This window comes from Odontesthes bonariensis, chromosome 3 (assembly GCF_027942865.1).
Source record: "Odontesthes bonariensis isolate fOdoBon6 chromosome 3, fOdoBon6.hap1, whole genome shotgun sequence".
Taxonomy (NCBI): domain Eukaryota; kingdom Metazoa; phylum Chordata; class Actinopteri; order Atheriniformes; family Atherinopsidae; genus Odontesthes; species Odontesthes bonariensis.
The window spans coordinates 20,779,806-20,801,199 of record NC_134508.1 but is presented as its reverse complement, the minus strand read 5'-3'; the positions used below and the strand labels follow the sequence as shown (position 1 = coordinate 20,801,199).

The 21,394-nt window shown below is 39.6% G+C and overlaps 1 protein-coding gene across 4 annotated transcripts in view; it reads left to right on the top strand.

Moving 5' to 3' along the window:
- Positions 1 to 21,394, top strand: part of arhgef25b (Rho guanine nucleotide exchange factor (GEF) 25b) — a 29,639-nt gene that overhangs the window by 1,176 nt on the left and 7,069 nt on the right. The window contains exons 2-5 of one of the 4 annotated variants that reach the window (XM_075460917.1): positions 10,420 to 10,459; positions 16,599 to 16,918; positions 17,014 to 17,118; positions 20,927 to 21,054. In XM_075460917.1, coding sequence (XP_075317032.1) covers positions 10,420 to 10,459; positions 16,599 to 16,918; positions 17,014 to 17,118; positions 20,927 to 21,054 — 593 coding nt within the window. Of the gene's footprint in view, positions 1 to 10,419; positions 10,460 to 16,595; positions 16,919 to 17,013; positions 17,119 to 20,926; positions 21,055 to 21,394 lie in introns of all 4 variants that reach the window. The other 3 variants (XM_075460916.1, XM_075460915.1, XM_075460914.1) reach the window with 3 other exon arrangements.

Below are 21,394 nucleotides of genomic sequence, written 5' to 3'. Positions count from 1 at the left end.
ACTCGGCGCAACCTCGCTTTGACCCATTCTTACTAGTTGGTCGCAAATGGCGCAAACGGTCACGTGACCCAAAATTCCGCCACGCCCCCGTCGCAAGCTAGAAAATCCTCGCGCGGCGCAAGGGCGCGCACACAACTTTTTTTCTGACTTTGCGCGAGCTCAACCGGAAACAGCTGACCAAGAGAAAGGAAAAATGAACACTGCAGAGACCGCGGTGACCGAGAGGATGCGCCTCTACAAACATCTGTACGACACGTCTATGAAGTTACACTGGGACAACGTTTGACAAAGTTCGTCTTGTTGCAAAGGACGAACATTCCACCTTCTCTTCTGTTTTTGCCGCAGCTGCTTAGCTCTGAGATACATATACAGTTCTACACCCAGAGTAAATTCATTCCGCATCCGCATCAGATGTGCCAGCCTCTGCTGACGTGACACCACAGGTGGCATTGTGTATGCTTTCTTCGTATGCTTTTCTTCGTCCGGTTCTTCAGCTTGTTTCCTCAACAGTGATGCCCGCTGGTCTGGAGAGAACTGCAAATGTGACGCATTCTCGGCGCAAACTGCGCTCATGAGCTGAAGGAACTGTGAAGGGGCTGGCGCTTTTGATGACGTCATTAATGGTTCTCGAGCCAGAACAGTTGCGCGGTTGCGCCGAGTAAGAATCAGGCTTAAGAGTTATTCATTTTAATTGTGTTGAACCCTCTTTGTCAGGGGCTCAGATGTCATGGCTCAATTGAACATAAATCATGAATTAAAAGTTAATTCTTACATTTTGAGAATGAATTTTGGAACCCATGGATAACGCCACAAAATCTTTTTCCTTATTCATAATGCTTTTCCAGGCCTTTACTGCAGCTGTCTCCAGTTATTTGTGGGTTTTTCTGCCTTTATTTTTCCTTAGGAGACGAAATTCTGCTGAAACTTCCTCTTCTTTACCTTCATTAACCCTGGGGGTTGTTTTTGTTATAGCTATGTTTTAGGTCATTTTCCATCTGTCGTCTGAGGCTCCATCTATTAAATCTTTACTACATTTTATGAAACCCGAGCAAACAAGATGTCCTTATACACTTCAGTATTCATTCGGCTGCTGTCTCCCTCTCTTCATTAAATTGTCTCCATGTGTTTCACAGATGATAATGTGTGCTTCGCAATATGAGCTAAGCCCTCTCCATGCTTTTTTCCTCTTGTCATAGTGGCTCAGGTTAATCTTAGATTTTTTATTTTAATTTATTTTTTTATATATCCAATACATGCCGTTCCAGCGCTGCTGTGGCTCTTGAAGATGTTCTTTTTTGATAACGTCTAATCTGGCCCCTCTGCTCTTGAGGCTTATGAATGGTTTGCACCTTTTCATGAACCCACTATATTTGCTTTTGTGAAGTGTTCTCTTTACAGAAGATAATGATTATGCACCACCACCACCACCCCGGATAGTGTTCCTCACTTGGCAGGATGTTGTGAAGTGGTTCTTCACTTGACCTCAGAGCTTTTTTTGGAATGTATATTAGCCGCTTTCGGACAGACCGTTCTAAGAACGCAGTTATCAGAACTGTCCTACTCGAATTTGTTTCTGATAACTGTCCTTCTGTTTCAGTCTGCATTCGCACATGAGTCGGGACCTGATGGGGACTGATGCGCCGTGCGCAGCCGTCTGCGTCAGTGACGTGTTAGCCGTTAGCCGTTTAGCGCCACATTCAACAACAAAACAAAACCGTAAAAGTAGGAGAGAAGAAAAACACCACCAAGAAGCTAATATGGAGCGCGGGGAGGCCATCGTGTTTATGGTCTGCATGATGGTGATATTAATCATGGACGATCACATCAGGCGTCTAATATCGAGGCTGGAAGAGCACACAGAGAGAGTCAGGAGATACTTTTTCATTTCATGAAGGAAGAAAGGAGAGCAGAGCCCTGGAGACAAAGGAGGCAAAGTGTAAGTTTAACTTATTAAACACCCGCCTGTTCTGTCTGTGTTGTATGAGTAAACATTTCAGCCGTGATAGCATGACATGGGGTGTAGCTACCGACCACCAAACACCTCCGTCAGATGTGTTCCTATAGAACCATGAAAAGACCCGACCTCGGAGAAGGAGCTAAATAGTTATAGGAACTAAGGGAGATACCCCCGAGTTCCTATATGTCCGAACACGGGAGAAAACGGCCCCGTGGATTAAAAGGTTATAGGAACTGCCAAAGGTTCCTACAGTCCGAAAGCGGCTATGGTGGGTTCAGCTTCCAAAGCAAATACCTCACTTGCAGAACTTTTTACCGCCTAAATGAATGAATATATAACAAATGCAAAGATAACCTCTGTATACGAGACAGCTTTGGAGTCAATAGCCGCTTTCGGACTGTAGGAACCTTTGGCAGTTCTAATAACCTTTTAATCCGCGGGGCCGTTTTCTCCCGTGTTCGGACATACAGAACTCGGGGCTTTCTCCCTTAGTTCCTATAACTATTTAGCTCCTTCTCCGAGGTCGGGTCTTTTCATGGTTCTATAGAATGAATCTGACGTAGGTGTTTGGTGGTCGGTAGCTACGCCCCATGTCATGCTATCACGGCTGAAATGTTTCTTCATACGACACGGACACAACCTGCGCGTGTTTAATAAGTTAAACTTACACGTCATCTCCTTTGTCTGCGGCGCTCTGCTCTCCTTCCTTCATGAAACCAAGAAGTATCGCCTGCGCAGGGGTGGAGCAGTGATTTTTAAATGTGGGGGTGTTACATGAGCGCCACATCAAGCCCATAGACACGACACTGAAGTTGGCATCCGATTCGTGAATTAAATGGATGGGCATAAAGGGCCATTTTACTGCATTTTTTTGCATTTTGATCGCCCTAAACTAGATCCTGTATGGAAACTACAATAGTTACACTGCTCAAATCTGGATATAATTATTCTAAAGAGGGTACAGAGTCTTTAAAACACATTTTATGATTTGTTAAAACTTTATTTGGTGTCGAAATACCCCCATCCCCCACGGGTGCGACTCCCATGCGCCTGCGCTCGATCCTTCGTCTCCTGACTCTCTCTGTGTGCTCTTCCAGCCTCGATGTAAGTCGCCTGATGTGATCGTCCATGATTAATTCATTGGCTGCCAGCCATTTTCAGTTCAGAGCAACCCATACTGCCAAGTGTTTTTCAGTATTTTGACTGATTTTCCAAGACCCACAGAAAAGTGTGTCTTATGACTATGTACACACCAAAATTACCAAAAGAAAGAGTAGACTCTCTTCTTTGATCAGGAAAAAAAAGTTTGTTTCTACCATTTTCAGTCTTTTAGTAATAGACAGTAGAACATAGGTTGGTTTCACCAAAAACAGCTGTTTGACCCAAAAAATTGGGAAAACGAGCTCTTTTTTTTTGTGCATAGTGGCACTGCTGCCACCTAGCGGGTAATTTTGCCAGTATATTCTCTGTTTAGTGTTTACAAGCCTAAGATTTAGTGACGAACTCCGCTAGATTGTCCCCCAGCCCGCTCCGTTAAAAACGCAATTGAGGTCTATAGACGTCTTTGGCAGTGAACGTTTTTTTTTAAATTGACGTCTATAGACATCAATGGCACCGAAAGAGTTAATATCACCATCATGCAGACCATGAGCACGGTGGCCTCCCCGCTCTCCATGTTAGCTTCTTTGTGGTGTTTTTTCTTCTCTCCTTACTTTTAGCGGGTTTTGTTTTGTTTTGTTTTACGTTGAATGTGGCGCTAAAGTAACACGTCACTGTCGCAGACAGTTGCGTCGCATCAGTCCCGACTCATGTGCGAATGGAATGCAAACTGAAACAGTTCCGCTGGGGAAGGACAGTTATCTGAACGAAATTCGAGGAGGACCGTTCTTAGGCTACGTGCCCACAACAACGCTCTGAAGCAGAAACGCAGATGTCCGTTTTTTTCCTCCACAATTTATCTGCGTTCTCACGAGCGCTTGGGGGTGGATATCTGTCTACCCATGGGAACAGGGAAAACGTATAAAACTCATAAAACTCGCAGTTTGCCGATGTAGTATGCACGCCCCGGACGTAGGTGGCAGTAGCAACAATACCTTTGGTATTGTTATATGAGTTATATTGTTATATATTAATAAATATGAGAAATGCCTGTTTTGTGGCTACTTCCTCTGCGTCAGTTGGAAGAAAATGGCGAAGCGCGGCAGCAACAACAGTACGCCTTCAAACTTTGTTTGGACAGTTGATGAGGTCCAGTTGCTCTTGAACACGACACTGAACTACAAAGCCAGGAAGGCAGTGGATAATGTGGATTGGGAGAGTGTCCAAAATAAATATAGTGAGATATGGGAGTCGTTCATGGAGAACTACCCACTTAACGTGTGCAAAAAACGCACTTCTGCGTCTTGAACTGTTCCTACGGCGACGAGAGGTTGGATCGTTTTCAAGATCTCCACTCTGGAGGGCGTTTGCGTTTTCTCCGTTTTGAACTCCTAAAAACGCCGTCGCCGTGTGCAAGATAGGCACATCTGTCGGAATGTTCTGCGTTTATCTGTCGTTACCGTTGTCGTGGGCACGTAGCCTCAGAACTGCTCTGTCCAAATGCGGCTTATTACACCTGAGACCCTCACAAAGAGGGTTAAAGGGTATGAAAGAACTTTAATTTCCAAATATTCCAATATAGATGTACAACCTTAATTACAAAAAAGTTGGGATGCTGAATAAAATGTAAATAAAAAAAGAAATCAACGATTTGCAAATCAGACAAACCAATATTTTATTCATAATCAAAGATGAAACATATCAAATATTAAAAGTGAGACTTTTTGCTCAACTTCTTTCATCAAAAATATTTGCTCATCTTTAATTTGATGCCAGCAACATGCTTTTCTGATGTGGGAGTGCATTAGTGTCTATAGAATTGGCTACTTGCACATGCCTTTTTCAGGGAAGGCCTTGCGTATTTCAGCAAGACTATGCTACACGTATACTGCATTTACAACATGCATACATATTTACCAATGGAAAATATTTGTTGCATCGCGAAATGCAAAATATGGCACAAAAGACTAAGGATTGTTGAGCAGCTGGAATTCTATTTCAGACAAGAATAGGACAACACTCCTCTATCAATGGCCCAGCAACTGGTTTTTCTTCAGTTCCCCGACATCTGCAGACTGTTAAAAGAGGAGGGAATGAAGCACAGTAGTGAACATAGCCCGGTTCAAACTTTTAAGATGTGTTGCTACCATGAAATTCAAGATGAGCTAACATTTTTCATTAAATTGTAAAATTCTAGTTTGGTTTATGAGATTCGCTAATCATTGCATTCAGTTTAATTTACAGTTTACACAACATCCCAACTTTTTGTGAATTTGGGATCAGTTTATATGACAAACCCATTGTCATATACACGCTGATATGAATATGGTTTTCTTATCTAAAACAGAAAAAACTGTGTCAGTATCTACATCTTTCTGTACCTTTATTAGATGGGTCTAGTTTCAGTTTGCTGAGTGAGAGTATGTTTTTCGTTTATTGTATTCTTTGTGTATTTTAAAAGAGATGGGAAGATTGTCACAGTGGGATTGAGACTTTTATACCAGCTACCCATCTGGCATCGATTCATTTAAACTAACACTGATAAGAATATATAACACCTACGTATGAATACAAAACTTGGGTGCCTCCATCATTTGCAAACATTTTTGACTACACACCAACAAAGTCTTCCCAAGGAAAACTAGATAACTGTTAATGAGACAAAAGCACAGAAAGTTAGAAATGATTTTTGCTTCCATTCACAATGTGTGTTTACACATGTAATTGAGATGCAGCAAGAGCAGACAACAAGTCAGTGCTACAGTCACATCTGGACTGCAGCGTCTCTAAATATGCCACTCACCACTGAATCATGGAAACACAAGAGTTGGTGAGTCAATGTCTCAGCATTCCTTTCCCACAGAAACTGGACTTAAAGACCACTAAAACACACACACACGCGCGCCATTAACTTTTTTTTTTTTTTTTTATCTTTCTGGAAGGCAGAAATAAGATTTATGATCTACCTAATGGAACAGCGCGATAAAAGCATTAGTTTGCACGAATGACACATTCTCTCTTCGGTCTCGAGTCTTTTGGTTTCACATTTCTGGGGTTTACTTTCCATAAACAATAAGAAATCAGCATCGAGTGTAATATTAGCTTCACAAGATTAAAACCATCGTTACTAATCAAAGTTGAAAGACTGTGAAGACAAAAAGAAAAACCCTGGCAGCAAACGTAAAACAGAGCGAGAACACTGGTACTCATATTGTAAAACTCACCAGCAAAGTTACTTTTCAAAAATGTCCCGCTTCTTAGCTATTCTCTCTGCTGCGTAAAAACATTTCAGTCCTCTCTGTCTTGCTGATTTAGCAGATATGTTTGAGCCATCGTTGGCCTCTCGACTCAGCCAGTGACTCTTCTGTCGAGCAAAGTTTAGCCAACAGGGGCATCTGAGTTAATTGTCTTTGGATCTTTTCTACAAGAGCAGAACCAGACATCATAATCAGACAGCTGGTAAGCAAAGAAGCATAAACGGATAAACATAGTCTACAGGTAATCAATGGTGAGAGATGCAATTTGAGGAAAATTAAGCACTTGGCCGCTGTAATCACGAGGGCCAATTCGAACATAGTGTGCCAATCAGAAATGAGATTTTTTTTAAATATATTTTTTTACTCGGTATACAGAATTAACTTTGCCACCAAAAATAAATTGACAGGTATTTTTTTTTTTTTAAATGTAGGCAAATAATTTTGCAATTGTCAGTGAGTTGTGTTCAGATAGGTAGAAATGGTAAGAACTGCAACTATCACCTAAATGATAAAACTCTTGTTAAGCAGTTTGATCAAATATGGGCTTCCATCACCTACTGACAGCTGACTTAGCCTCGACATGTAGGCCCAGCATCTCGCTTATTCAACAAGTTGTTATCATGACCTACCAGAGGGCATTTCAGTCTGGTAACTTTCAAAGTGTTTTTTTTTTTTTAATGTGTGGTCAACATTGTGAATGGATTATTTTCACAATCTTCTCCTGAATATTACCAAGAAGTGTTGTTGCCTAAACCAAACTAAACAGTGACAAAAGCAAAAATTCAGGTAGGAAATAAAATAAAGAATAAAGACTCAAGGTAAATCCTGGTAATTTGGATCGGAGGATTTGTTGATTCAGTTCAGTTCATGAGAGATCACGAACGTTATGTCATCAGACACAGGACTGTACTAGGGTTGCGCCTCGTTGTGCGCACGTTCTGCCACTTAGTAGCAAAATGGCAGCTGGCTCAATAACTGTGGACTGTTTGAAAAACTCAGAAAAGCTGTTTTTGTTTTTATTAGGATTTTTGCTGTAGTCTTGACATCTCTTTTTGCTCATAGTATCTCCTTGGTCTTGGTTTTAGGTATCGATTAGTTATTAGCTTACTTCAGTTTGTAGTATCCTTTGATTACACTCATGTTTTGTCTTTGTTTGTTTTTACTTTGATCAGTTAATGCTATCTCGCCTCAGTTCACTTTTGTTCTTGTTTCACATTTTCACCCACAGCTTCCTCAGTTCCCCTCCTGTCCGGTTATTAGCTCCCCTGCCTTCACCTGGGTTCATTATCCTCAGCTGCACTCATTCACTAATCACTCTCCCCACAGTATATAGTCTCCTTGTAGTTTCACAGTCTTTGCCAGATTCTTACTGTTGCTTCTAGTTCTTCCCCCCGCTTGTCTTTGCACCCTGTCAGGCTGTTTTATTATTTAGTCTTATGTGCTTGTGAAATTCTTGGTTTCCTTTGTTCTCTTTCAATAAAATTATTAGTTATACAACTATTGCCCATTCCTGTTCCCACATTTGAGCCCTCCATATCATTTACCTTGTGACAGCTTTGATATAGACGATGCTAACAGATTCAGAGAAAAGTTGTTTTCTTATAGATTATAAAATGTAGAGAAGAGAGCCAAATCGATTTCCTCCATTTGCAGAAATAACTCTAATTCAGTCGTGGAAACTCGGGTTTGTGGTGAATAATTTGTCCCTGGTGTGCTTGTGTGGTTAAAAACCACCGAAAATCATTATTGTACAATATTATGACAAACCGTAGACATAATAAGCTCGGAGACTGTAAGTACTTTTTGCATTTAGTGGGGGAAATAAAACTGGAAAAAAAAGTGCAATGACACTCCTTTTGATCTGTATTTTGGACGAGGGTTATTTAGTCATGATAACCTTAAAGGGACAATAACAGATTTATTCTTGAAATTCATTCAAAAAGTGACTAAATGTTCAAAGATTGCTTCAGATATCTTTATATAAAGCATAGTATTGATTTTGTGATGGATGGTTAAATCTCACTTGTAACCTGCCTTTGTAATCCTGATCCCAATAATATGGACTGGCATCTTCAACATTTTGATTTAGCTGACAAATCTTTCTTTGATTTTTGACCAGGCATTAAGATCTTTATGTGCCTTTGACACTTTGCTCTGTGAATCTTCCCTGCATAGAAATAAGGTACATATAGGCATCATGATACCCAGTTTCTGGCAAGATGTTAACATCCATGGTTCACAGATTCATTGGTAGGTGACAAAGATCCCAGTTGAGGCAGCCTATAATTTGATACTCCCGTTGAGAGTTTTGCTACTCAGGGCCTTTCTATTCAAACACTCTTGATGTGTCTAGATAGAACAGTGATGTTGGTGCATACCTTCTATTAGATTTAATTCAATTTAGTTAAATTCATTTTAGTTTTATTTATATTGAGCACATTTACAAAAAAAGTCAGCAGAGCACGTAGGCTTATAGATTTTACTGTGAAAAAGTTCAAATTGAAGTCCAATTCCATATGATTCTGTTCAGATCACCCATTCATTTTCTATACCTGCTGGATCCAATTTAGGGTGGCAGGGGGCTGGAACCTATCCCAGCTGAGTACATCCTGGAGTACACAGAGACAAACAACCATGCATGCTAACGCTGACTCCTAGGGACAATTTTAGAGACACCAGTTAACCTGCCATGCATGTTTTTGGATGGTGGGAGGAAGCCAGAGAGAACCCACGTAGACATCGGGAGAACATGCAAACTCCAAACAGAAAGGTCCCAGCTGGGATTCGAACAGGGAACCCTCTTCCACACCACCATGCGGCCCTCTATTCAAATGGGCTCAGTTTAATTCAATGCAACTCTATTCATTCTAGTATGATTGTATTTAAATATTCATGAAAGTTAAGAAAAAGTTGTCTAGATAAAGAAATTAAAGGACTGCATCAAACCTGCTCAAGTTTTGTTGTTGTTGTGTGACTGCGGAAAAAAAACGAAGTTTAGATTTTTGGCTTTAAAATAATCATGTTTATGTAATTTATATTTCTTTATGTCCTTAAATTAAATTATTTCACCAACTGACTTTTGTCTTTTTTTCTTAATGCACGGTAACTTTCAGTGGGTGCGTTTCGCTCCACTGTTCTGTGTAGAAAGCAATTTTCCAAATACCTTGATGGTGCCTCAGGACACAAGCAGCTGTAAACATGAACATTCATTCAGGCACATATGTAGACAATCCCATCCCATCACTGCCTCGACCCTTAAATCCTCTGTTGTTCCAGTTGTTTGGGAAGAGATTACAGGGCAGCACCTCCATGAGCTGCACTGCTGTAACAAACCCCACAAGCAGACATGTGAAATGTGAAAATGAAAACAACCTCTGTGGTAACAAGCCTCACATTCTCACCTCACCCCTTTAACATCTCCGTCACTTTTCTTTGGGAAACATGCATTGTTTGTGATATTAGTATTGGTGTCATATAAGGTGTTTTCCCCCTCTGTTCTGTCTGGTTGTTGGTCTTTGGATGAGTTTGCTTCCTGTTCATAGAAAGCAGTCAACACAGCCTGTCTCTTTTTTTTCCCATTCACAGTCTTTTTGTCTCTTTGATCACGCCTTCTCTTAACATGTTGTTTCTTTTGCTTGATTTTGAAGCTATTATGGAGGTTTCTCCTTTCTTGTCCAGCTTTCTGATCTACCTCCTCTGAAGATTTCCCTCTTCAAGAGTTTGTCTTTTCATTTGGAACAGAGTACAACAGCTATTTATACATAGATAGAATTACTTCTAGAAAAAGAATGCTTGGCAGTCTACTTAAATGTCCTGCCAATAGTCTCACTGTCTCATCACATATAAATCACTGTGGCTCACAAACTGCCCCGGTTAAATTGTCCATTGGCTTTCCAGTATGAATGAAGTCATCACTGTCCGTGTGAGATGAGTAATAAGCACAAATGTGCACACCTCAACTAATTATGCAGTTGCCTACATGACATCTTGCACTTTTGTGTTAGGTAGAGGTGGGTTTTGCTGGAATATTATTGCTTGATCACAATAATAGTTTATTTTGAACTTGATTTGCATGAAACTGACAGTAATACATGCTGTGTGTTACAGATGCAGCAAACACTGAGAACTGAGTGTTCTCTGAGACAAGGCAAGTTTATTTATGTTGCACATTTCACACACAATGGTGTTTAAGCGCTTTGCAAAATGCATGAAAATCATGAAATAGGAAACAGCTTACTCTATTTATACACCAAAGTACCAATTAAAGATTAAAGGAAAGAAATAATTAAAGACAAAACAAAGATGTAAAAACAAAGAGGAATACAAGCTTGAGACTGAAGTTAGCAGGTTAGCTTAACTGACTGTTGCACAAAAAGGATACACAGCAAAACAACCATGTGTAAAACAAGCCACAACACCTCTAAAGCTCGCAATTGAACACATATATCATTTGTTGTATATGCAAAAACTGAAGTGTAAACACGTCTGGTTCAGGCTAAGTGGGGGTTATAGTTCTATTGTTTCTCAGTGAGCTTTTCAGGTTTGCCATCTATTTCATATCCTGGAAATTGTAGTGATTAAATCTAGCTTTTCTCACGTTTTATCTGGGCTCTAAACAGTACCTGATGCCAGTTGAGACATCTGACTCCAACCAGATCTTCTATAAAAGGAGATGTTGTCCAGGACTGTATAACTGGATGAATACATTGGTTATGGATCTAGGTAGTCATACACATAAACAATACATGCATACATGGTCATGCATGGTTGATGCCATCAGCAATCATTCCATACACACTAACAAATTTGTTTTTCTCTGCATGATAAAGTAAATGGCTTTGCATGAGAGTGTGTGAGAAGTATAATTTGGGCAAGACATATGCCTAATGTGTGGGAGTTGGCAGCCCTTTGGAAATGTTAACCCATCCTGTTTGTTTAGAGACTGCAAACAGAGACGTCTTGTCTACCATGGAATTTTCTGCTATAAAAGTTTGAATATACAAAATAACTTTCTTCTTTCAACTTGTTGTTTATTTCCACCTTAAAACAAAATAGGTGACTTTGTATTCCATTCCACAGAAAACAATTTCATGATTGCATAAAACGGTGCATGGTGAGTGGGGACCCCATAAGAATATATATGGACAATTCCAAGCTGTTAGGCTGGTAATGGCAGATGGAAATCTTTAACATGTCCTTTAACCCTAATAGAGAAGACTGAAAGGACATTTCAGACCGAGAGATGATTAAATGTACTTAATGGGTGTATGGGGATGGGGCCTGAAGTCGGAAGTAAGGCACTTACCAGTGACACAAGGTTTTGTCCCACACAAAAAATGTATAAACTCAAACAAGCAGTACGAACGCCCAAAAGCCGCGTTCAATGTAAGACGTACATTGAACGCGGCTTTTGGGCGATGTGCTGCGCTGTTACAGGCGTGTTGTCGGTTCACAGAAGCATGAACTGCTCTTATCACATGCTGTTTTAACTTTGAGCTTCATTTAGCACTTGTCACCATCCAGCCATTTTCCTGAACTGACTACAGCTTTAAAGTGCCCTCACATTAACATAAAACTTTCATGCTTACTTTTCAAGTTCTCGCTCTGGTTTAGACATTGAACCGCTCATCAGTTGGTTGCGGATCGAGGAGCATGACATATTTATGTGTGCTTTTTGGCTGTCACTCCCCTGGATCATCTGTTATTCGACCCTTCTCAGGACTAAGTGGACGCAGATGACATGAGAGCTTCTGACTTGCAGCTTTGGTGATTACAGTGATCTAGACTTGGAAGTAATTTCCGGGACTCAGTAACAATGATTTTGACTGTCAGCATGCACATGTCAAGCCCTGATAATAATCAGCTCCCTCTTGAAACTTGATGTGTGGGGCTGGCATGGCACATGTGCAAAGCTTTAATCACAATTAAAACTGACGCGTTATCATGCCGCTTGAAGCAGCTCTCCAACTGCATCCGATTACTTCCCGATGAGGCTTCCAATGACCATATAAGGAGTTTAGTTGCTATCTCCCAATTGAGAGAGAAAGAGCACCTCAGCGACATTTCCGTAATGTTAAGTAGGTCATGGTTGCAACACGCTCCCTCTCGTCTCCTGATCAGATCAGCACAAATATAATCTTACCAGAAATCTAATATTTTTTAAATATTAGATTATAAATCTAGTTTTAAGTCTAATTCTAAACGTGTCAGTTCTCATTTAAAAGTAACATACAGTTAGGTAATAAAGAGCCCGTCCCCTGCATTACTAATCTCAAAGATTAAAGTGGACTGTTTTATCAAACAGATCTAAACATGCATTTCTCCACACAAGCATGTCTAATACAGCTGGATTCAAGGAAAATAACAGCCTTTTCGTTGGTCAGTGTATTAATTCTAACTAAAGACAATGTGAGGAAGTGGAATTGTTTCAAGTGGAAAATTGCCATCTTACAAAAACAAAGTCGGAGGACTTTCCTTTTCCTGCCTCATTGACTGCGAATGCCTCGAGATGTGATTTCAACTGTGTTGAAAACAAGTTGGTTTCTGTCAAAGTTATAGATAGATAGATAGATAGATAGATAGACAGATAGATAGATAGACAGATAGATAGATAGACAGATAGATAGACAGATAGATAGATAGATAGATAGATATGGAGGGAATATTTACTCACAACAACAAGGTGTGGATGTGCAGGACTAAAACCAAGCGGTAATCAACTAAACACAAATTCGTTGTGATGCAAACACAAAAAGCAGTAGTACCAGGAATTAGTAGGTACAAAATCAGTCTCTAAATAAAACAGGATGTGAACAAAAAATGTCCCTTAAATGAGAGAAAACAGAAAATTAAAAAAAGAGACAAGCTGAAACTGTGTTTCTTTCTGCATTTCAAATGAAAATATGTGTGCTGTTGTGCAACTTGCTGGCAGTGCTCAGTGTAGCACACAAGGATTCTTGTTGTTGAGTGTGACCTCTTGCTAATGTTGTGTTCCCATTTACTACCTTCTCCTTCTGGGTGTGTTGTCAGAGCCACTGAGGTCGTAACCAGAATCATACCCCTCCGAATCCTGATCGATCTATCAATCTGTATGTAGGGAATTTGTACTGCACATACACTTACCTTCACAGCTGATGTGAAATGATCCAAGCAAATGGGTTTTTTGTTGTTGTTGTTGTTGTTAAAACTGGAGTTGGAATTTAACTCTTCAGCTTTTAGAAAACGCTTACACAAGACACAAATGTTTATTTTCTGTCGATTCTCCACGACGCGTGTATGAGAGGATGCATCAACAGCACGCATGCCTGCACGCACGACAGATATTCCTTTCAGTCCTGATGGTGGTCCAGCTGCTGCTCCTTGGAAATATATTACACATTACATAATGTATTCAAACAACTGTGATGAGCTGAGTCACTCGGCTCAGCTGTGATTTGGATGTCACAACAGCCAAAATGAACCATTAGGGGTCGTTTCAGGGAAAATGGTGAACTATTTGCAGGAAACACTGCAGAAACGTTTGTGAGCATGTCTCATTTTAACAGATGAGGTGTTTGGCAGTATTTCTGTTCTGTATGACCTGACCCTCGTGAATGGAAAAGCAAACAAACAATCAAAAAGAGTCAAATAAGAGTCGTTGTAGGGCTGATTTTAGTTCTTTAAATATTTAGTGAAATAATACAGCTTTGAAAAGTTACAGGAAACGTAACACAGCAGGATGAGTTTGCACTGATGGCGCCACTTTTTGTATGCATTCTTAGCCCTGCAAGCAATGTGGATCTACTGTAGGTTAGACAGTTCTGTTACTGTGGTTGAATGTAAAATCTCAATATAAAAACACATATTTACACATTTATTTTACAATGCATCGTGTAAAGTACACACAAACCAGCTTGTGCGGATAGCACAGAGCTTATACTAAACCTCTTGTGGATGCATTCCTATTTTATATTTTTAAGAACAGCTGTAAGGAAATTGATTAAAAATAGATTTATGAAAACAAGGCAGTATTTTAGGCAAAGTAACATTTGTTGTCATTTTTGTAACAGTTGTTAACCTTCAAAATCCCAGTTTGTACATGACTTTACGAAATGGAAGGCAATCAACCGAGGCTGTGTGTTCTATGACCAACAATCCTGTGTTAAAGCTCTTGTTAGTACTCCAGAGATTAGTACAATATAGAAGTTGTTGATTATATATTGCAAGTCCTATTGTCAACACAATATTCAATCATGATAATGTATATTGTATGTGTTTTAAACATGTTCAACCATAATACTATTACATATCATCATATGACAAAACAAGGGTTAGTCATTGGTGCAGCAGTCCCAGTATTATTTATTTTATTTTGTGAACATAACACCTACTAAATATTTGCAATGACTAATACTTTTAAAGCTGTTTTGTCTTTTGCTAGTCTCCATCTCGACCATACAAGGATCTAGTTTCTGGCAGCTCATCTTTGGCTTGTGACGTTAGCCACTCGTATTAACTTGTTTTTTTCCCCATGAGTAAGATTTTGCTGGTAATATTTCATTCTTTCATTTCTCTTTTCACTTCTCTGGCAGTTATCTTTTTAATTCCCCACTGCTTTTTATTGTTATTTCTTCCCTCAACTACTCAAATATTTTTTGTCACATAGACTGTTCACTCGTTCGTCTCTCTCCCCCTACATCCACCAGACAGACACAAGCAAATAACCCAACTGTCCTCCCTCCCTCCAAATCACTCCATTACAGAAATTAGTTTGTGGCATTCACTGCCTGAGTGAATTGCCAGACTATTTGTTTATTTTGAAGTAAGCCTGCTTCAGATATGCATTGAATTGTAGGATATTTGATTCTCCGAGCTGAGTGTCGCTGCTTTATGCGAATGTCATGAGCAATGATCATTATTTTTGAGTATTTCTCCATTCGGGAAATATTACTCTTGTCCTACTGGAATACAAAGGAATTGAATGGGAGCAGGGAGAAAGTTGTTATTTAGTATTTAGTTGTTATTTAATTGCTGTATCAGGCAGTTTGGGCAAATGGCTGACCTAGTTTTCTTCTGGGTTCTTTAAAGCTCGTCGTCATGATTACAGCTTCCATAAATGTGCTGACAGGGACTATTGGCCTCTGGGAAAAGTCCAAAATTACAAAATGGGGCTCCTGAAAGATTCCACTGTGCTGTGATCAGCAAAACGGAGCGAACTGTTAATGTTAGAGTGCTTGATTTAAACAGTGTGGTTAAGGTTTAGGTACCACTTTCCATCATCAAGAGACTTCCAGCTGGAAACGAGATCCAGCTGTGGCGTGAAAGGATGCCATCCCCAGTACTGGTTGTGGTCGTAGGATGACGGCTTTCATTGCAGGCATGATGGCATCAGTTATGAGTGACTTTAAACCAAAGAATTCAGGTTTCACAAAATTAAGTTGGTATACTTAAATCTTTGTTCAGTGGTCACATCATCTCTGAGTGAGTGGAAAAGAAATACAGATCGCTGACCTGTAAGCTGATTAGATAAAATAAAAAAGGAACATTGTTAAGTTCCAGTACTCCTTTTCTAGTTACGTTTACTCGTCTGGCACTATTTTTGCCATCAATACAAGAGAAAAATGATTTATATCACATGTATTTGAGATCCATATATGGAATTCAGTCTCAAAATAAGGATAGAAACCTCCTATTTTTAGCAAATAGCAATTGATGTAATCTTGTACAGTTCAATGAAAAACATTAGAGCTGTACTTTTGATCACCTTTATTTCTGTGTTAGCTTCAGCTCAACTATTATATAAACCAAAAAAAACACCGAAAAGTGGTCATTCTTTACTTTTGATGTCTTAATACTTTGAATGCGCTTGATTACAGAAAATTTTAATGGAATTTTTGTAATAGTTTTATCTAACTAAAAATAGTCAGAACATTGTTCGATATAACTGAGAATCGAGATTCAATTTTCAATATTGATACATATCTTATTTTGTCACAATCTTGTTTAGTTTTAGGTTGTTTCATTTAAAAACAGTGTGCTGGCAGTCAAACTTTACAAAGTTCCCTGTTAACTTGTGAGTCTTTCCTTGTGAACACACACTTGTTTTTGTCTTTGCAGTGATTTAGAATAAGGTAATACTGTGGCTCCAGTGACTAAAACTGCAGTTCGTGCCCAAAACAGGAAATTGGACAACATTTTTGTGCACAAATATGTCTGCAGCATCTAACCTGAGAGGCTATATCCCACAATTAGCTGTGACTTTATTCCAATCCGTTCTCCCCTCTCTCCTGCTCTCCCGCCTATAGCAGAGTCTTATTCTGTGGCAGGCAGTGAAGGCAGTATTGCCCCATCTGTGGGATCCGCGCCCCACCAGGCCTCAGGCAGCACCAGCCCCTGCTCACACTCCTCATCGGGGGGATCCCGGCACCCTGTCAGTGCCCTGAAGAAATGGCTCACCAATCCCGTCCGGAAGCTAAGCTCTGATACTAGAGGTGGAGCAGGAAAGGCTGAGAAACAGATGTTCAGGTCAGACGGAAGGCAGCCACCATTGCTCCGTTCCCGCAGTGAGACTCAGCAAAGTTCTTTGGAAATGCACAATAACCAAACCATCCTGTCTTCTGGAAACACGGTGAGACTTCAAGGAAGGCATATGAGCTACATTTATGTTCTTGAGGAGAAACATCTGATGTACTTGTTGTAATGACTGTTTATTTTTGTGTGCAGGATTGGAAAGATGTTTTTTTGAGTCCAGCAGCCCTTTCGCCTTCGCTGTCATCCCATCAGAGCTACTTTTGCGACCTCCTGCAAAACAGAGACTCACAGAGTCTGGTAATGTCCTGTTATTATCTGATATGTTTCCCTATTTCTTACATACGCACCATCAGCATTCAGATTTTAGAGGCAGACAAACTACACTTGAAGATGAATTTGTCTTAAACTATCTATTTAATAATGTCAAAATGAGTGCAACAGTACAGGAAGTTCATTTTGTTTCTAAACATCGATATAAATGAAGGAAATCCCTTCAGAACAAAGGGAACAAAGGAAACAATGGCTTTGATATTTCCTGCTCAAACTACTTTGCTGGTAGCATGAGTAAAATTAAAATTTGGATTAAAGTGTTCGATCAGTAGCATCAGTGTTAAAAGGCCTCACAAGAATTGTAAAGAAAAAAAAGTAAATTTTGTTTGTTAAAGAATTAATTTTACAATGATTGATAGGGAACAAAATGCATGAATAATGGTCATTACTTCCCTCTTTTCATTCCCAAATCCCACTTTGTACAATCATAAGAGCACTATCCTCGACCATTAAGTGAACCTCAGAGGAAACAGTAATTACAATTTAAGGCAAACGGGCACAAAATGAAAAGTACTTAAACAGAAACTTCTAAATAAAGCAGCGCTTCAGTTTATCAAAGTTGATCCTGAATCTAGTTGAACATCACACAGCACTGAATAAAGAGGCTGATCACTTGAATGGTGAAGGAGAGAGTGGAGCTTCCTCAAACACTTACATTTACACTTTATATTTAAATCTCTCTTTGATCAGACAATTTGTGTGCCAAATGTTGTTGTATTGCTGCGATTGAGTTCATAGATGTTCTGACATTTTTCCTTTTGAATCTGGTGCTATGATTCAGAATTCATTGTTCCATCAATGATGGCAATCCATCCCGACGCCGATGGAGCAGAACATGCTCTAATTGTTTTATAATGCTTCTCATTTAGAATAAAAAGTTGGAGTGTCTGCCAACTACTCCAAAAACATCTCAAGTTTCTTTGGAAGAGTAAAGTAAGTTAAAAGATCAAAAAAGTTTCAATTTTTTTTAAATGCGAATGTTTGACATACTTCAGTACCCCAAGTCTGGGCCAGACTGTCAAGAGTGCATGAATTTTGGGGAAACGCTTAAATTCTTACTGCAGTAACAAAAAAAAAGATTGCATGAATTATACTTTTTCCAATGAGAACATACAGTGTAATGACATTAGTTGAGGGAATATCCAGTTGTATGTCAAATGCATTCCCACCAGTAAGCCCCTCCCTCCCCTCCAGGTTTCTTTGATTCTGTCAGTGTCAGGGTTCAAAGTTAATAACAGATGACACAAAAGCACTTACACATGTAGACAACTCGCACACAAAAGAGAACTATTAACACTCGCCCATCACTCTACATCATGTAAAGCTGCATCAGCATGTGAAGGCTCATTATTTACACACATCATTTGACTTCCACCAGTGGTGCCAAACAGGAACATTTTTCATCATATTTTACGTGCATGCGCTCATAAGCAGACACAAACACACACAAGCCTATGCAGAACCTTCTAGTCACTCTACACTGCAAAGGGAGTAGAGTGGAATCAGTCCTGTAGGCTGTTGTAGATAGCATCTGGAAGTAATCAACTTGCCAAGAAGTCTTCAACAGCCTGAAACAGGGTCAGGGTCGGGGGAGAGGAGAGTACACCAAATGTAGAAGCCTTAAGGCAGGGTGAGAAACAGGCTCATGGATGTTGACAAGGTCAAGTTTCATAATCTTTACATAAGAGATAAGAGGAATTTAAAAAAAAGGTTAAAGTAATCCTTTCACCCAAAAAGTACAGTATTTTGCCTGATAAATGACTGACCTCATTTTCACTCTTAATGGCCCTTTAGGACAATACCATTTCACAAACACCTGCAGCTTTGCTCGTGCACTATCTGGGTCAGAGTAAACAGTCTCTCCATCCTTTTAAAAGCAATACTTTGACATAACTGGGTATTACATTATTCCATTTGCCTACTCGCTAAGTGTTAGATGAAAAGATTGATACCCTACTCACGTCTGTAAGGTAAACATAAATGTACAGCCAGCAGCCTGTTTGCCTCACACAAGACTAGAAATGGGAAACAGTGATGGCTCCGTCCAAAGATAACAAATCCTTCCACCAGCATGTCTGCAGCTCGCTAATTAAATCTTTATCTGCCTTTTGTTTCATCCATGCAAATGCAGTAATGTTAAAAACAATAGGATGATCGATTGAACCTTTTACAACGTTGAATTAAAAAAAAAGAAATAGTCAACCAAACAACCCCTAAAAAATAGCACAATGTAGTGTTAGATTGCATATACATTACAGTAGTTTAAACGGCTTCATCTAACAGAGTTAGAGGTTGAATGAGCATGATTCACAAAAATGTTTGGACCACTGTTCAGGTGGTTTTAGAGCGACAACTATGTAATGATGTTCATTAGTGGATCATCGATGGGCATGCCACGAAGATGAAAGCTTCTGATCACTTGTATAGGCAGGACTTCTTTGCTGTTGGAGGACGTGAGAGCAAAAAAGAGCGACTCTGAAAAAAAAAGATAAACAGAAAGCGCATAGTTGACCTACAAATATGAACCGGTTCTACAGAGGGATTAGAGATGTGGTGCACCGAGGCAGAGGACAAAATGTGTTGAGACTAAAGTATGTCAAGAGGATTACAGTCAAATTCACATTAGATTATAGTGCTTTTAGGTGAGGAGTGGTATTTGTTATATAACTACTCTCCATGCCTGGGTCAGTTACCCCCATCTCTGTTATATGACTTGACAAACTGCACATTATTAGCCATCCTGTCTGCCCAACTGTCTCCTCTCCAGCACTGGAAAAAAAATGTGCTCATTACTCTCAGGTTACTTCAAGTTGCCTCTCTGAATTATTCCCCGCATGACAGTGTGTTGGCTGGGTCAAGAGATGCCGTTGATGAGACCCAATGATTTAAGTGTGTGTGTATGAGTCTACCACACTGTGTTTCGGTGGTGGAAAAAGTATGGACATTATATACTTCGTGTTCCACTACAACACTTAAACATTCTGCTATATACCCTGAATACTACTAAATGGCCAACCAAAACAGTTAGAATTACTGCAGTGAAATGATAAGATAACAGTCAAAAGTGTAAAGAGAGTTAGGCTGGAAAAACATGTACTTTTTCCTTCGTTTATTTTTTTTCCATGCCTTTTGGTGTAATAATGGATATTTTGTACTTCTTCAGGCCCAGTGGACGAGGAAGTACTCAGATCTTTAACTTAAGTACAATTAGCAATAAAGCAATTTGAAAAGTAAAGTTTACAAAAAAAATCCTGCTTATGAAATGCTTATTAACTAATATTAATTAATTAATAATTATTAACATGCAAGGAGCTTTCAAATATTGTAACTGAGATAGAAATGCTGTAAACTGACTGTCAGAGAAATGCTATCAGAATAAAAGGACACACATTTCCATTTGTAATATTGGAGCTCTGTGGCAGAAAGTAGCACGGCATGGAACTACTTGAGGAATGCAAATATTTCTCAAGGGAAGGACCCGACTCTATGTGCATATATTCTGCCACTGTTGGGGCTTTATATACCACCAGGCAGCTTGGGAATTTCTGCCTGTATTTTAACTTAGTTGTGCTATGAATAGTAGAAACTAACATGTTTGCCCCTGAAATACCATAGACAAGTGCAAAATGAAAAAACTCAAGCAAAGGTCAAGCACCTCAAAACAGTTCCTATCAGCTGAGTGAAAGTTGTAGGTAAATGCAGCTCTGACACTTCTTACATAAAATGTTACAGTGATGCTTACTAAGATCTATGTTGCCTCGCTTGTGTGTTTCAGAGTCATAAGTCCAGCATGAACACTCTGCAAGGGGAGGACTGCTGTGCTGGAGCTGAAGACTCAGCCAGCCAGTGCTCTGCTGTGGTGGACAGTGAGGAAGAAAGAAACATTGCCTTAGAGAAGAGTTTGTGAGTAACAAGTTGTATGTTCAAGGAATAATTCAATAATGTGGATAAGACATTCATTTGCTTTCTTTCAGAACTCAATGAGAAGACTTGATACCACTCTCCACTTGATAAAGGACACATTATTCTTTATAGTTCCCCTTCCCTGAAGAGTGTCGTGTAAAAAATATGAAAGACCTGAAAAGTTAGCTCCCACTTGGCCTCCGTCTGTTTACATCCTGATGCAACACATTTTGATAGAGCTAGCTCAATGGCTAGTTTGGCACGTCTCTGTCTGACTGGGCCTTTTCAAGAGGAAGGTCATAAAGAGACAGGAGGCCAAGAGGTGCTAAAAGCTCAAAAA